Source organism: Temnothorax longispinosus, chromosome 9 (assembly GCF_030848805.1).
Source record: "Temnothorax longispinosus isolate EJ_2023e chromosome 9, Tlon_JGU_v1, whole genome shotgun sequence".
Classification (NCBI taxonomy): domain Eukaryota; kingdom Metazoa; phylum Arthropoda; class Insecta; order Hymenoptera; family Formicidae; genus Temnothorax; species Temnothorax longispinosus.
The window spans coordinates 5,696,567-5,715,305 of NC_092366.1; the positions used below are offsets into that span (position 1 = coordinate 5,696,567).

The following is an 18,739-nucleotide window of genomic DNA, read 5'->3' on the forward strand; positions in this document are numbered from 1 at the left end:
CATTTTGCAATCGCGATGCAGGAAAATAGGAGCGCATTTTCGGTTCGTTAACCCTGAATGCACGTAACAAACCCAGCTGCTGTTGCTACTACTACTGCTGCCACCGCGGCTACCAGCCGACACGCGCCACACGTTGGTTGTAATTCGCGCGCGGCTGGTATAATAACATTAATAACATACGGTCACCGCAGCAAAAAACTAAGTAATTAAGTAATTAAATGCACAGCTATGTGCAACCGCGACGTGCTATAAGAGATTTACACGTAAGCTATTATTCGTGGCCGCGCGAACTTTGATTAGCTCGTTGAACTATTTATAGCCATATCAATGTGGCACACCTGGGACGTGTCGCGTATAAACGATCGTTGAATATTGCAGTTAAATCACAGCTGATTCCGTCAAAAATCCACGGACCGGTACTAAAAAAAAAAAGACAAAAAATACCGGCCCGTGAGACGATGTTGCATAGATTGTTACGTGTGTTTTAGCCCTATTGTCCTATCGCGAATGTTTTGGGGAAGGCTATAGCTCGCGCTTATGCAGGTAAGTAGAACTAATTGTAAGAGAAGTAGTACACGATCAGCGGACTAGCAGTCGGCCGTCTTCCATAACCAGACGTTCGCTTTCCGCGTTTAACAAGAACGTCGGGGCGCGTCCGGCTCGCGGTGCTCGCCGGCGCGGAAAAGGAAGGCGGTTCCCCAAAAATCGCTCGCCGGTCGGCTCTCAATTAATCGCCTCGGCGCAAGCATAATCGGCGTGCGACGAGGCACGGTTGCCGGTTCGCAACAGGTAGGCAGGCAGGCAAGCAGGCAAGGCGCACACCGTGCGCTTATTCGCTTCGCCACGACGAGAAATTCGCCAACACCGCCAACTGGTTCACTTTCTCTCGGGCGGCGAACTCCAGGCTGTTCATTCTACCTCCCCTCGTGTACGTGCATGTACGGTTGGTGCACGCGGGCAACACGTGCACGCGTGTACGTGTATACACGCGCGTGTGCGCTCGCGCGCGCGTAACGATCGACTTTGAAACCGCGATTTCGTAGACATTGGCAAACCGATCGTAGATCCGGGTGTCTCGGCTCGATGCTAGACCTTAACCCCGGCGCCAACAAGACCCTATTTAAATTTTTAAAGATGATATCCATTATCACAATCCATTCAAATACTATCAGGATCCAGAAAAATAGCTCCATCGTGTAAGAAATATTTTTCAAAGATAAAAATAAAATACTTTTTGAAGCACACGCTACACGAGTATTATATAAACGAATTTCTGGGCGAGTAACTGAATTTACGAATAATAATTTGATCCACGTGTGTTGCGTCATCGCGCAACCATTACACGTTCGTTCATATCGGGATTAAGAGGCGTTCGTTAGATCGGAGATTCCTTCGATCACTCCGGCGATCGAGAGACTCGCTCGGCCGCGATAATTATTAATCTGCGAATGAACTCTCGTTAATAAGCGTTACACGGGATTTCGCGCAGTGTGCACAAACGACGACGGTGCGCGGCGGTGATGGCGAACCGGGTTTTAAAGATCCGGGGCGCGAGACAACGATCGGCGTAATCAGAGCGATTAGGTGTGGCCGCGATAAGCGCGTGCAGTACTGCCTTGTTCGCTCGTCGCCCGTTTGAACGTGCACCGTACATTGTTTCTAGGCCTCCCGACGGCCTGTCGTCACTTTCGAACGGTATGCCTTTCGAAATGCATTCGTACAAGCTGCTACTTTCTCGTAGCTTCTATTCCCGATCTGTCTGCATCATCGATATCTGCCATTTATTTTCCCTCGCGCGTCTGTCGGACCGCAGGAAAAAAATTACACGCATTTTACGACGGCACTCGTCAGGCAATACTCGTCGAACATTATACGGAGCAGAGGAACACTTTCACGTTAATCATTTTTCGGAAACTCGCCGTACGAGATATGTAATAAAATATAATGAAATATAATTAGGATGAAAGAGAGCTACGAGAGAATTCCAAACGACCACGCTACTCAAATTTAATTATTGTAGTCGAAGATTAAGAAAATTATGGCCCCTGTAAAGTCATATATAATACAACGACATTGCGCTGAGCGAAGATACCGGAAGCCTCGGCACACAGCGCTCGGTTACGCAAACGACACGAGGCAAAATGGTAAGCACGTGAAGGCTATCGGTCATAATTAACGGTCTTGCGTCAGTACCATCCTCAATAAATCATGCGTTACGTTGTTGAGAATTAATATTTCCACGACAGCGTCGTCGTCGAAACGTCACCGTCGCTCGTCGGCTCGACCTCGTACAATGAGCAGCCATAGGCCGAGATCGGGACGACTACGCATGCCTGTAAATGTCAAACGGGTTTTGCGCACCACCTTTAGGAAAAGAAGAAATTGAACTCTGCTTGGTCAATCGTTACCAATCGTTACCAATCGCCGAGATCGAACAAACCACGAGAATTGACGAAAGGATTACAAGGATCCATTTTAACGCGCTTCACGCGTAAAAGTCGCAATATCTTGCGGGAAATGCAAACGGCTGAAAGTTCGTACACCGTCACGTTGCGGAAAAATCGTAGCCAGTATTCAAAACGTGTTATTAATGTCTTATTTAGTAAAAAAAAACTTCGCAAAGAAGCGTTTTCCTCGTAAACTTTTATCTTTATTTTTATTCACGCGTACACTTTATTTTTATTTCTCACTGTCGCTCGACTACAATAAAGTCTCCCATTTGTTCCTCGCTACATAATAGTACCTATAGAGTAAGATGCGCCGGGGATAGAGAGAGAAACACGAGAGGGTAAGAGAGGGAAACAGCGGAGTAAGCATCGATCCTGAAAACCGACGACGACGCAACTCCGCGACAGAAACTAACGAAGCTCGTCTCTTTCTTTAAGGCTTTCTCGATATCAAAACTAAATGTATTTACGAATTCTTCCTTTGATTTATGCAAAACAAATCATTTTTCCACCCTGGTACACTAATTAAAGTTCATAAATTTTAGTTTATTCCCATTCGATTTAACTTAATAGTGTAAGGTTTAATAAGATGTCAAAATGTAGTTAATATTACGAATTACCTATATTTTTATTAAATTGTATTTTTTGTTAATCATAGATTCTATTACTTATATCACAATTAAAAATAGAATTGAAAATAGGATGCTGACAGAGCAAATAGAGAGTAATTTTAAGGTTCTTTATAAAAAGGCTTGCATTGAATTTTTTGCTGCTTTAAATCATCGCGAAAAGCGTGGGCAAAGCAAGAGATAAAATGGATTTATCGCTTGTACGCGGCGCGATACGATAAATAAATCGTGTAATTCGCGCGTACTTTACGCGATCGTTTCCCCGCGAATATCTCCGAGGGACACACAATGCGACGTAATTCGCTATAGTTAACAATTGTAACTTGCACGGCGAATCCCGTCGTACAGTTGGCGAGCGGGCGGATTTAAATTACCAGTCGCGCGGCCACGACAATCGAATTATCAACAAGACCAAACTCAGTTAGCCCGAGATACAATGGACCCCTGGCCGCCGCGCGCTCGGGACGACGCGACGTCCTATTTTATTCGTTTTTTCTTTTCGCAGTCGACGAAAAAGCGTCTCGCGGAGAATGGAGCGGAGGACAAAGGCGTGTGGGTGGGAGGGACGCGTGCGGGTTCCCGGGGGAAAAGCGAGGGAGAAGCAATACGGAAAGGACCGGACAAGCGGGAACCATTATTCGTGCGTTACCTTCTTAAAGGCAAATGGACAACAAGGGGGTGGGGGGGGCGGGGGATGGAAGGGAGCGAGACACGGAAGAACCGGGTGTTGCAACGAGGAGGAACCGACCGACGTCTCTCGTTTTTCCGAGTCGAGGATTCCGAATCGTTCGGCGGGGAGTTCTTGTCGAGGCCTCCGTTAAATCGTAAGCCATACACGCAGGGCCCCTTCGCGAGCATCACCAACACACCGTCAGTCGTCGCGTCACATCGACGTCTACCTGCGCATCTGTATACTCGCGTTTGTGCCGCGCCGAGTACCACCTGCCCCATAGGGGCGTATATTATGTCGCATTGAACCCGACGATTCACATGGGGTGCCGCCGCACTCGGAGCCTCTCTACAAACGTCACGCGCAGAGGGTTCCTCAACCTCGAGAGTTCGATCTTCGTGCAACGAGACGTATTCTCGCGACTAGGGAAACTCGGGGCGTAGGAACGATATTATTTTGTAATAGATATAGAGAAACTGTCACTTAACTGAAGAGACCGCTTGTGCTAAATCGTGCTCCAGTCGAGAATAAAACAACAAAGTGTTAATCGCGCGTGACGGACAGACGGACGGACGGCGCGAATTGTTGGCCGAAAGTATTTTAATTTAGAAGTTCTGGGATTAAATATCCCGCGCGGCTTATATGGCGTACGTAACCGCAGGTACTTTCCAGCTGCCACGGAATCGGGAAACGCCGCGCGTCCGCGATAATTGCTCGTTCTCGAACGTTTATTTTGAAAGAGAGAACACGACTTAAATAGTGGCCGAGTAATGATGCGTGGAATATGAAACGATAATGTCGTTAAGCTCGACGCGTCCTGGATGTGTCGTCGTTTGTGGAACGTGAAGCGAGCATGTCGGATGCCGACTCCGCGAAGCTGCGGTTTGTTTTTCGTCGTTTATCATATTTTGAGCACATTACACGGTTATCCGGTCAGATTTGCGATATTCTTGGTGGACAATTCGCACGTCGCGATCGAACATCGAACGACCTAATTAATTCACCGTCAACTCACATTACGAAACTAGTTTCGCCTCGAAACGAAATAATTTCTTTTATTTCGCATGCAAACGCGCGGTGTCCCGCGCGTGCCCCCGATTTTACTAAACTTTCCAGACGGTCGAGAGCCTGTCTCGTAGATCCACTTTTTTGCGAATCTGTACGTTAATTCATTGATCAGGAGTTTCAGGAGTAACAAAATCGCATTGAAATACTTATGCAAAATTACACATTTTTTAAAATTATCCTATGTATTAATTTAGTAGCAAAAATTCATCGAAATTTTTAATGAGAATAACAACGGACGAGACAGGAGAGAGAGAACGCGTTATCGATTCGCAGAAACTCTCGACGGTTTCGGAGACTTGGTAGTTTCTACAGATCGGCGCGAGAGACAGTCGAGACGAGTTGCTCCTGATATTAACCGGACATATTGTCAAGTGACTCGAGGACTTGGAATGGAATCGCGCGGCGCGCGCGGTTACGGCCCGGAAGCTACGTCGATATTGACAGAGAGCTTCGTCGGTGACGGTCGGCAGCGGTAGTTTGATGCAGGAAAGAAACTCCTCCTCCTCCTCCTCCTCCTCTCGCACGCACGGTACGGCCGCCGTTATTCATCGCGAGAGTCGCACATGCAAATCGTGTTTACACGCCGTCGGGGAAGAGACGGGAACGGGGACGGGGGAAAATACGCGGCGCCGGATGCACGCTATCCCTCTCGCGTCGGGTAACCGTACGCGGCCTGGGTGAATGAGAACGATACGGTCTTCTTACAAAGCCAAATCACGCCGCGGCGCGGGATAAAAGTTAGAGGCTGCACGACGCTGGTTAAATCTCAGAACAAGCTAAGAGACAATGAAAGCCTCGTATACGAATAAAGGTCCAAAAGAATGCTCTTGAAGGTGGTAGATATTCGAAAAATGTTCGCTTTACGGTAAATAGACGTAAAATCGTGTTCTACATGTCTTGTAAATGAATCTTTCACAAAGAGAAATTAAGGATATTAAAATTCGAGGGAATTCAATATAAAGGATAATGATGAGAGGTGATAAATAATAGATAGCTGTATAATCTAAAATAATAATATAATTTTTTTTGCATTTTTATTATTAAGTGTTCGTGCTTTTAACCGGCATGGAAAAAGAGTGTTTTAACTGCTTGTTTTCCGCGATATCCGAAGAAAAATGGATAGGCTCCATTTCTGCACGAATTATGCGACGCTCGGCCGCATTGTACCGATCGATGACGCGAATTGTATCGAAACCGAGCGCTCGCGCCAGAAACTTGTAGGCGGATAGAAATGTCACCTCGCAACCGGCACCTTATAATTCGTCACGCCACGGTGGCGTTTCACAACCGCCGTACGACGACGGCGCCGGGTACGTAACACCAACACGATTTAAACACGCGTCGCGCCACCGCGGCTTAGTGTGCGTGCGTGCGTGCACGCACGGGCGATCGCGATCAGGAGAGCAGAGTGAAAGGACCGTAAATCAGACGGAGAGACAACGAGAAACGGCGCAATTTTTTGTTACAACGGAGACGCGGGGTCCTGAAATTCGTTAAGTTCGCCCTTCAGCTCGACACCGATGACAATCCCGCGTTTAACTTGAGCTTTGTAACAAGAGTCGGTCAAGTTTCCAACACGGAGATTCGCTTTTTTGTAAAAAAACAAAATAGATAAATCAAAAATATATTCGAAGCAGTGGAACTCCACGATATCAGAAATCTCCGCTTTCGCAAAAAAGATAATTTTGAAAGGAAAGTTCTTAAGATCGTCGACGTTCCCAGATTCGATCTACGGACTGTTTATTCAGCCACTCGTGATCTTGTACACGGCGACTATCTTGCCGCGCGGATCAGCTGATCGAGCACGTTTGTTCGAGGCAGGGGTTCGACCATCTTTCTTCCTAATCGTCCTGTTCGCCAGTTTCCACGCACACACGATTTATGTACCGTGAATTAGCGGAAGGTCCTGTCGCGAGGTGAAATTCTGGAATCTCGTCGAGCGTAAAATTTGTTGCTCGCAAAAAATCCCGAGATCCCCGCGGACGCATTATTAACCTTTAGGTATCCTCCTACGTGTACAGCCGAGAAGATGCAGATTAGGATCTCGCGCGGCCGCACGCGTCGCCGCATTCATCATTGTCGCTGCCGTCCACCATCACGAATTCATTAACGTTACGGCGATCGTCTAAACTGCGCATTCTGCGAGACACGCGATGCCGCGGGCTTGAGGCCGTCGGAGCCGTTTCGTGCCATCGGAGAGACCGGAGGAATCGAGGTCAGGAGGTTAGGATCGGATAATTTCGACGAAATTGTACGAATACCTCGGCATTGAAAGGTTTAAATTGACAGTTGTCATTTTGCTAGAAAAATGTTTGCGCCAATATTCGAGCTATTTATTAGATGACAGACCGTTGGCAAAAACTACCTTTCAAGGTAGTCAAGAATCAAGGTTACGTGCAGCTTAATATAATCTTTCTGCGGTCGAGTATTTTAATTAATTTTTTTATCACCGACTTTCCTTCATCGGCGAGCCACATATTGCAAAAGACGAATACTCGTTTCGAGCGTTCACAGCAGCTTTATATACCGAGATAAAATCGCGATTGCGCCCGTCGAATACATTACAATCGGTTGCGACTTAATTTGATGGCGGTATCAAGGATGAAATTAATTTGACGACGATCGCAAGACCGGCGTCGATTGTTTCCCGTGGCGCGTTTCCGAATGGTGACGAGTACGTGGGTACGCGAGAAAAAAAAAATATTTAGCACCACAGCTGTTATAAACAGTTCGAAAAGAGAGATAACGCGGCGAGCGTAGGAGCGTCGTGTTATTCTAGAAATTTGAATTCCCGCACCTCCGGCAAACTCGGTTGTTCTCGCGAGTCAATGATGGAATTCAAGACACAATCGAACAATGAATCCGCATTTCCATATCGTGAATGCGTTCCTCACGATTAACACGGTATAAATTAAGCAATCTTTTACACAGAACTACTGAGTTAACTCTTACTCAAGCTCATAGAAATGGTCATTTTACAAATGCACCATGTCGACGATCGGCCAACAAAAAAGACGCCTCAAACACCATAATAACCTTTAAGGTACTATTTAAGTATCCTATACAAACCGAACAAATGTCTCCCTTGGAAAAATCTGAGACCGTATTTAATTATTAAAGAAAAGAAAGAAAGAGAAAGTTCAGAAATCGTCCGGAATGTGATGAGAATGTAAACGTATATTTTTTTCTTACCACTATGTACAGTCCTGAGTACGCTATCACCTAACATATTTTTATTTCTATTAGGATTATAAATATTCATATTAATGACTTTAAATATTCAAGATGTTCTACAGCTAATTGTAAGTTAAATTAATTTAGAAGTGACATATACTATTAGTTAAATAAATCTTGAATAAATCAAGAGGATTTCTACGGAAGCGGCTTATCTATCGAATGTAGAATGCTTAATATAGCATTAGATATTAATTTTTTTCCTGTGCTCGCCGCATTATCTGATCTTATCGGGAAGATAATGTCGAACAAAAAAAAAAAAACATGGTAACACATGATATCAAAAAAAGGTCCAATGGCACGATAAATAATTATCATGTTCTTGTGTTGTGCATATCGGGCGATATATTATTAATATCGACTATCAAATACTTTGATAGATATTACGATACCACGGGCGCGGGGCGTTACACAATTGTGTATTTTACATTCTTTTATCAGATACATAAAAAAAATTAAATTAGACTGGCAATTTAATAGCTAACAAAGAAAATTTTTAAACAATAAAAATTTAGTCTTAATTATTTTAATACAAGATTTAAAAAAATGAGAATAATATACAAAAGAACATGTACGATCTGAAGATTCGATACGCACCGCTCTTATCGCGCTACAGACGTAATGGTTGCATTTTTAGATGGAGACTGCGCGATAAGACCGTGCGCAAAAGTGGCGAGTATGAAATCGCAGTGAATCCGGCAATGAACTTTTCTCTCGACGTAGCCACGTGCGTAACGAGCAAATCATCCTAAAGAAATTTCTCAGAGTGAGCGTTCGACCTGTTTTTAATGAAAGCCGGAAGCGCGTATCAATAGCACAGCTCTGTGTTATGTTCCGCGTCAGATCGCGCGCGCTAGGTGTACCCGCCTGCCGGAATACTTTCATGATTAATTCCTACGATCCCTCGCCACCGTTGTGTGTCGCCGCCTGCATTTATTATTTGTACTAATTTTAGGCAACAATGTGCGTAATAAAAGTTTGCGCGGTAAATTTGACAAACGAGCGTTTGAGAAAGATCACATCTTATTTAGAAACGTACATTTACATAAGGATCTAACAAGCCGAGTTTTCTTTGTCCCGGAAAGCATTTCCGTGAGAGAGATATTTTCTGCTCGTATAACCACGCCGCGCGTAACTACATTGCATCGCGCTGTCTTTCATCGCGGCTCGTTGAAACGTTTCAAAATATAAAATAAACCCCTTTGGAAGGACATTTTAATTGCGAGCATATAGGGGGAGGAGGGGGGGGGGATCGGACAACGTAAATTACCTCGATGAAACGAGCCGCGGAGGTGAAGAGGCGAGAATTTTTCATGGCGCGCGTGCACGCGCTCCAACGTGGGGAAAGCCCCACGGTATTATGGTAAAACGCCAGAAAATCCCCGTGAACGATTAGCCGAGAGTCCCTTTTTTTAATCCCGCGTTGTCTGCTTTGTGCGCGGCGACGTAATATAAAAACTTTCGCGACAATCGCCTGTGCTAGTTAGGGCGGGTACGTAATTATCGGTAATTAGAAGAGTATATAATCGAACGGCGATATTGTGTTACACTTTTGTTCAATATTCAACAGAGCTTTCTTTCTAATAATCTTTTTTCTCTTGCATTATTAGCATTTACAACGCGAGTAAGATGTATTAAAAATATATCGAGAAATATATACATGTATAAAGAATGCAGATGTAAGATAAAATATGTAAGAGCGATTTATATTATTTTATATTAAAGCGTACACGTAATGGTATATTTATTTACCCGAGCGTTAATCTCGGCGATATCGTTTTTACTGCTTAAATATCAGCGGCAGAAAGACTTCCTGCGGTAATTATATAGCAACATCCGGCACTAGGCTCGGGGGATTTCAATAACGATCAGCCGCGTCGCGGCCAGATTAAACCGAAATGATTTTCTCATTAGATAACTCACATTAATACGTAGATTAATACTCGCGATTATCCCGTAAAAGCTCGGAAACAGCGGCGCGATTCGATTTAGCAGTTCGAAGAAAAAAAGACGAGCGCGTAACATTAGTTTCTTGTACAAGAGCAACGGCCTTGAGACGAACTCTTCCAGCATCCCCCGAACGTCCTTAGAGAGAAAGGACGTCTCTCAAAGGCCTTCCTCGGAGAAAGCCTTTGCCCGCTAGATAACCGCGCGGAACACCGCGCACACCGACACAAGAATCACATCACTCTCCCTTCACCGATCTTTTTATCGCAATCCCCGAGACCTCGCCGTGGAACTCGCGGCCGGCAACCAACTCCGGCATTCGCGCGCGCGTCGCGTTTTCTATCGTACGATATTAACCTTTTCCAATCCGTTCTATCCGATCCGGCGCGCCGATCTCCCTCTTCGACGGTACGCCTACACTCGCGCGTAAGTTAAAGATCGCCCGGGATGCGATTTTACGATCGCGCAAATTCGTCGAGAGACTGCCATCCTCTCGATCCAGATGAGACGCTAACAATAGATCGAGCGTAAAATCCGAGCGCCAGACCATCGTCTGTAAATATTCGTATAATACCAATTTCGTAATAGATGCGAATGTTGGATAGTAATCTTCGCTGACCTCACATCAAAGCGAGCTCGAAGGAAATTCTCGGGCGCAAATCATTTTTACACGCTCGCGCGGAGGCAGTGGGTCGATGGAGTTTCAATTGCATTATTTTCTCATCAATCCTCAACAGATGAACCGACGCGTGTACAAGAGATGAAGCAATGGAGAGCAGGATAAAAAAGAAGAGAGGAAACCGCCAAAGATTTATCTCGTCTAAAGAAGTGAATCTTTCTCTCTGAAATCCTACACTTTAAAACAATTTGAATAGAACCCTCTACTTCAATATTTTTATTGCATCTATAAAAGGTAACAACTTGCATTTTAAATTGTAATGTTCCCTTTATGGAGTATTCTCTTCAAATAAATAATAATTTTCAGTATCCGCGGAATTCGAGAACTCTCAACGTCTCTTTTTCTCGAATACTGATGGAATCTCTCCGCGCGAACCTGTAATCTCGTCTTGGCGAAGTCGCGTAATTCGTGGAGCGGACCTCGGATTTCACTTGAAATATGTTGCGGCGAGATTATACGTGCTTATACAAAGCGCGTGCAGTACGCACTCGATGATGAAAGGGATTGACGGACGACGCGAGGGTGAAACATACAGGGGCACGATCGGCCGCTTTTATGTGTCATATCCGTGGATCGTTGAGAGTCGCGGAGCCCATCTGAGCGTGCACGGTAATTATTAGCCTGGAATCATTGCGGCGCTTTCGTATATTGCGTCGTGTACAGCGCGAATGAAAAGGAAAAGCGGAAGAGGCGGTAAGAATGATGGGGTGGGCGCATGGAAGAAGTCGAAGAGTCGGATATATAATGACATTAATGACGGGATAACACAGGGGTGAAGAAGACAGTCACAACCGTGAAAGTCTATCCCGAACTCTCCTGCCCCGTGAATCATGCGAGAAAATTCTTCGGCTAGACGCAAAGAAGCGCACGGTGATTAGTACGAGAGCCTCTTGTCGGGAAGGATTATCGCTCTAATCACCGCCGTGGGAAATTCCGAACTTCAGTAATTCCAACTGATGTAATCGCGAGAAATATGACGATAAGGAATAATTTCTATTTAATTCCACGTAATTCGCATTATCTAACGTAATATCGTGAGTTCAACGTCGTTACAAGCTAAGGTCGAGGCAAACGTCTCCAAATTTGAAGTAAATAACGGTCGAAACGTGACTAATTCTGAAAGACTGGTTAGTCATCAATTTTCTTAGTCGCCATCCATTAGTCATTCCGTCGAAAGGGAATAAGGGATAAACCTTCGCTTTTGTATTTGCGAGAGAAGCTTTATGTTCCGCGAGGGAGCCAAAAGTTAAGAAGATTTTTCTTCGGTAAAGTTCGCTGCGAACTGCATCCTTAAGTCCGTACGAGCCATTGTCGTAACGGTTGCATCTTTTTACGATGCTTTTACGCAGTTTTATCGTCTCGAAGTCTCGGACTGACACAATGCTACGACGGGGTTTACGCGTAAACCTAGTGCCGTAATGTTGCCGGGATAATTCCGCGTTGCCATGACTCCCGGCGAAGTCTATGCTCGATATACATGAATTCGTAATGAACGCTTCTCCGGGAAACTCTACAAATCAATTCACGCTCGTACCGGGCGGCGCGGCGGTTTTATATGAGGCGGGCTCATCGTCGATCGTCGCGGATCATTCTCGCATCATCCGATATAATCGCTTCGAGCCGCCATGAATTTCGCTCTCGTGACGGCGAAACGGCCATCCGATTTCACCATTCTCATTGAAATTCGTCGCCGGTGAAAAGGATACTCCGGGTATATCCGATCGCTCCGGGTCGAAAGCGCGAACCACGCTCTCGATCGGCAACGATTTCCGGGAGGTGTATCGGATAACGTTACATCGAGATCGTTAAACCGTTAGAGAATTAGCCAGAAACCGCACGTACTTTTTCTCGTAAATGGTACTCGCGTCGCGATCGAGATCGAGATAAATCTAGCCGAGTAAAAAAGATATCGTTATTTTGCTTATTATCTAATACGATATTATCTGCAGTATCGCCGAGAAGAATAATTTCGCTTACGTAAGATCGCGAGCAAATATTCTTTTCTCCTCGCATAATTAATTCTCAACTCGCGCGCGTCCGACGATAGCTAATGTTCGTAACGTATCTTGTTGTCATTAAAATATGTTGTTAGACGCCGTCAGCGGTGCGTACGTGCGTTTCCGCCCGGAAAGGTGCATATCCTACACAATCGCATTTGCGTGACACTATCGCACATTGTAGTTGGAGTTAATCATCACCGCTAATTGACGCGTGAATGAATTACGCGGTCCGAAGCCTCATTGAAGCCTTTTCCTTGTCGATTCATTAGGCGGTCGATATGCATATAGTCTTGAAAAAGTGAAGATGCAAACGTCACGGAACGCGTTTTTGCGTGGCACACCTTGTGTTACGACGAAATGATTGTATTAGCGCGTGCGTAATTTGAGCGCGTTATTATCGAAAGATAAAAGTCGAGCTGTCTACCAATCGTAAAACAATACGACCACGATGAAACTCACTCATCAGATATATAATCGCAAAAGCTTTTTCGCTGCATTCAGCAGCTTTTGATCGAATAAATTGCCGACGGGCCAGAAATTAAACACAGATTAGTGCCGCGTTCTGGGAAAGTCGACATAAATAAACGTGAAAAATAATCGATATTTATTGTTAATATTAATTTTATTAATATTAATTATAGAGAGAAATAATACACAATTTAATGACAATATTATTTATATCTAGATTGGCGATAAATATACAGGCAGTTCTCTTGGGGGGAAAAATCTTTTCTCAAGTTTTTAATTTATTTAAATGCGAGAGAGACGTTTTGTAATTCGAGATAGACTGTGGATATTTATTTGTTATTTTGTGCGTTTCACAGAAAAGAACCATCGAAATAAACGTGATGATTTACACCGGCACGCCTCGTCTTTTCGTTACGTGAATCCGTCGACGAAAAAATATTTACGACACGCAACCACCTGTTTTTACAACAATTTTATATATTATACAGCGAGCAAATCCTAATCAGTGGGTATTACGAGATCAGTTGGACACTTTCAAGGTTTTCAACGATCGGCTTTGCTTTTTGAAGCGTGCCTCTCCCTCCCTCGTCCAAAACCTCCCCGTACGACTTCGCGTAGTCGGCATTCACTTTCACCTCGCATAATTTATTCTATACCAAGCGTAAATTGGAGGCATTTGGCGCATGTAAGTCGCCAATTTAATAGCGCGATTACGAGGTGAGACACTCTTCTTTTTTTCTTTTCTTTCTACCGAGGCTACTTTAACGATGCCGATGTGTACCTTGTGCCGCGAGGAATGCATCTCGCGCGTTAATATCACTCGACTTTCCATTCGCCGTGTTCTATGTCTCCCGGCAGTGTTGAGTTATTTTTGTGCGCGCGCGCACGACAGAGAGAAAGAGAGAGAGAGAGAGAGAGAGAGAGAGAATCGGGGATTGGAATTCCCGAATAATTTTGGCGCGCGCGAATATTTAAATCGCGATTTATTTTCGTAATAAATTTGGGTGTTGTTCAAATTTACATTTAAGGCTTAAAATCTTGCGATAACTCGACTATTATTTACGATCGAACGCGATGATTCCAGCCTTGCCTATAAAGTTTCGCCATTTTTGTCACGCGCGGTGGACGGTGATAACACGTTGGCACGACGTAACGTGGTTGTTATGAAAATCGTTTAATTATAAAAGAACGCAGGCAAACGGAGAGAAAGGGAACAATCAGGAAAATTTTATGGTGTGCGAGATTTTTAGTAAAGTTCCATATCATTTTCAGCTGCTATTAAACATGGTTTGGAAATGTTTACTTAAGAGCTACTTCTAACAAGACGCAAATTCGAGTCGAAAGAAAGAGAAGAGAGAGTTATAAAGAAAAGAAGAAAAAAAGAAAATGTGCACTGAAGACGAGACAAAGAAATCGTTACAATGGACCATAAAAAACCCAGCTATTCTTTTCATTAGAAATAACTTTTTCGAAACTAGTATTTCCAAACCATGATTAATAGCAGCGGATAATAAACACTATGTTTTCCCTAAAAAGAACCTTTTTCTAAGGATAAAAATGCCAAGAAACTGTCCGTAAAATTCTCAAACCATAAAATGTTTTGTAGACTACAAGATTATCTCAAAAGAAAATTTAAATATTAAACTTTAGAGAGTTAGATATGTGTTCCGTAGAAATTTATCTATTTAAAGAGGATTTTCTACGGAAAATCCTCTGTAAACAGATAAATTGAATAAATAAATGTCAGACGGAGAGATTCATACAGTTGACGATTAAATCAGTCATTCGAATATTTAATATTCTATCTTTCTCGATTTGAATAACAATTTGTGCCATTCCGTTTAGCCTTTGGTGAACAAGGTGGGTAATAAAAGAAAGTAATATGAAGAGAGAGATGGATTTTCTCTCTGCTTACAAAACATACAAGCGATCGTTATACAGCCCCGGATTCAGGTTCGGGTTATTCGAGTTTCGAGGAACAGCTGTACTTTTCAAAGGGGAACGCCCCTTTTCTTACGGGATGCAGCCGACACAGCAAGCAAGCCGGACCGGCCGGGCCCTTGCCGGAGCCCAAGGGATTCGAACCTCGCTGCGCTTTTTAAAACGACCTCTGTCCTTCGTTTTTCTCCCTGTCTCTCTCGTTTGTTACCCTCTTAGGTGCTCCATAAGAACTAGAATCGTTAGGATTTAAATGTTTGGCCACTGGTAGACAGACTGTCGAGCCGGAAAAATTTCGATTCGTCGGAAGATGCTTCTTCGCGTGTTCATCACGTTTGATTTATTAATTACGTCAGGACAGAATAATTTATTTTCGCTGTACTTTAAGCAGATAATTATCATTGTCGTCGAAAAATAGAATTATCTATTTCGACATTAGATGGCTTCAAGTTCTTGTTTATTTTTTCATAGATATTTTGTATAAATTAAGCTAAATAGATCCCGATGGAATGTTAAAATCACTTCGCTATCTCTTACGAGATGACGCCATTTGTTATCAATAATTTATCGAAGTAATCTCTGATTCAATGATCCGAAACGATAGGTACTGGTGGGGAGACATTACAATCTCATTTACTTAAGTGAGATTCAAGTAAATATGTGACTTCTCTAAAACTTCGAAAACCTCTTCTCGACGGAACTTTCCGTGATCGGCGCGTAAATAAGTAATCATCGCGATAATTAAATAAAAGTCGATCTCTCATCTCTCTCCCTCTGGCGCTAAGCGCGAGCCGAACGACAGGTTCGAAAACACCGAAATTTGTTTTATCGAGGTCGTTTTCCGGCTGTTTTACGGCACGTCGGCGCGACGTATAAAAGCACAATTCGAGTCCGAGAGGCGAATTACAAGTCACGTAATAAAGGTAAAACAAAAAGAGACGAGATATCGACAGTACCGTGGCACGGCGAGGCACGCAAACGCGGCTGCATACAAAATTTCTCGCTATCTCGCGGTCGCGGGGATAAAGGCCGCCACTCGCACGCTCAACGGCGATATTTTGACGAAGGCACGCCCCACCGTGCCTCTCCTCTACTTTCGAATCTCGTCCGGGAGGTTAGAATCAGCTGATGTAAGAATTCGCAACCGCTTTATAACGCTTCATGCTCCTTAGACCACGTATATATTCCCTCGGTTTAAAGCGCGCGCGGCCAGAAAAGCGCCGGGCAGGCCGTAAAAATATAAAGGGCAAAAGGGAGAAAGAGAGAAAGACGGACAGGGAGAGAGAAACCTCCGTTAAAACTTTTTTACGACCCGACCCCCGGATGATCCGGTCGGCCCGCCCGATGAATCGCCGACACGTCGGTATTTAACAGTCATCGAGAGTTACGAAGTTTAAAAAAAAAAAAAAAAGAACAAGGGAAGGGTAGGAAAATTCGCGGACGAGCGCGTCCGGGAATTAGCCTGCAGAAATCTTTGCCATCTGTGACGCGACATGACGGGACGTGACACGGGACGCGACGAGATGATTCATCTGTTTTCGCATTCCCGCGGAGGATCCTCGAGATCCTCGCGATCAACGTCGGGACGGACTCTCCGCCTCTGGGAAGGGCTCTCTCGGGTTCTCGAAACGCGCGGAATTCCGGAAACGCGTTCCGATCGCGTTAACGTATATACCGTGCGTCGTCGGGGTGATTTTTCGACTTCGGCTCGGCCCGTTCTCGCGCTCTCGCGTATTACGTAATTGACCGTTGTCAAAGCAGCAGACGTGTCGACATCGCGCGACTCGCTCGCTCGCTCGCGAGACTCGCCGCGCCGCCGCCGCCGCTGCGAACTCGAAAGCCGCAAAAAAGGAGACCGCATACCGAGACGGAGGGGGAGCGTGTCGAATTTTCGAGTTTCTCGGCCTTCGAGAAAAGTTCTCTCGGAGGCGGACGAAAAAGGGGAGAGAAAGAAAAGGAGAAAAGCAGAGAAGAGGGAGAGAGCAGCTGTTCGGCAAAGAATCAAGTGGCCCTCTCTCGAACGTGATGTGATCTTCGAGGAGAACGGATTGCGCGAGAAGAGACAGAGATGAGAGAGATGAGAGAGGAGGGAGTATAGAGTAGCAATTAGAGAGAGGGGAAAGGGGACCGTGCCCGTCCAAGATCTCTCAGGCGTCGGCGACGGGAAGACGTCGCGTCGTCGCGACGAAATTTCGCACGAAATATGGCGAGCGAAGCGAGCCGACGATCCGGGTGTCTCGCCGACTCTCTTATTCTCTTTCCTTGGCACGATATTACGACACACGTACACAGCCACGCGCGCGCGCCCGCTCGCACGTTACACGCCACCGTTCCTCGCGGTGTTCGGTGTCGGTGTCGGTACGCCTGACCGCACGTACACACATATACACGCATTATATACACCCGCACGCACGCACGCATGCCGCGACGAGCTCGCGCACGCGCGCGCGCGGGCGAGTGCGAGCGCGACGATCCTAGCCTCCCGGAAAAACGTAAGAAAGCGCCGACAAGACAGCGGATGAGGCACTCACCTTAATCCTGAGGTACTCGTTGATGGCACGTTGCGACGAGTCGGTGAGCTTGACGAATATCAGGGACTTGCGCTCGTCGAAATTGCCGTGCGACGACAAACCATACTGGACATCTGGCACCAGCGCCATTTCTTCGTCTCCCATTTCGCCGTGTGCGGCCTCTCTCGCACCGTCCCGCTCGTTCGCCCGCGCCCGTCTCGCTCCTACCTACCCGCGCGCGCGCACGTCTCCTCACGTCCGTCCCCCTGGGTTGCCTCTGGCGCAGCGCGCACACAGCTGACGTCCTCCGCTCGTCTGGCCTCTGGCCGCCCCGCCGCGCCGCGCCGCTCGGCCAACGCCGTGAAAAGCAGCGCGCGACGACAACGCGCTCCTCTTTCTCTCTTCTCACTCTATCTCTCTCTCGGCACTCGCGCGTTTCTGCTCCAGCCTCCCTTTTTTTTTCCTCGAGTTTTCGCGCGGCGCGAAGTTCGCGCCGTACGGCGCACGGAACCAACCGCCGCGGACGACACCGACGCACGAGATATCTTCTCAGCCGGAACTCCTCGACGCGCGACGAGACGTTCCCTCGCGAAACGTGTTTTTCCTTCTCGCCGGCCTCTTCCGTCGCCGCCGCCGCCGCCTCTCCCGCACAGTTGCCGTATGTTCTCGCGATCTTTATCTCTCCTTCTCTCTCACGACTTGTCGACACACTATAACCGCGATCGGAGCTGAGGTTTCCCCTCCCCCCCACCCAGACCCGATATACCGCAGCACCCCGTGGACGTGGACGTTAACGTCGAACCACCCCCGTGCCCGCTCGCGATTTCCCACCTGCTCGGCGACGGCTCCCTTTCAACCGTCGCATATTACCGCGACGACACGACACGACTCATCTTGGAATTTTTCCTTCGGCGATGATCGAACCTCGTCGTAGGTCCGGTTGGATGGTGAGGTGAGCAGCGCCCGTCGTTTCGGCGCAAGGAAACACGACTACACACTTTCGAACGGCCACCTGGTAGGCGGGGCTTGAACGGAAGAGCCGTCGACCAATCGCGTCGCGCGCAACCGGATAACGCCGACAGTCGGGACCAAGGACGACCTCGCCGTCCTCGCGCGGTGACGGCCAACGATCGACTGCCCCTGCCCGCC

General features: G+C 46.1%; 1 protein-coding gene across 1 annotated transcript in view; it reads right to left on the bottom strand.

Moving 5' to 3' along the window:
• Su(tpl) (Suppressor of Triplolethal) overlaps positions 1-18,739 on the bottom strand; it is a 79,625-nt gene extending 60,886 nt beyond the window's left edge. The window contains exon 1 of the mRNA XM_071787434.1: positions 17,612-18,739. Coding sequence (XP_071643535.1) covers positions 17,612-17,755 — 144 coding nt within the window. The 5' untranslated portion in view covers positions 17,756-18,739. The remainder of the gene's footprint in view (positions 1-17,611) is intronic.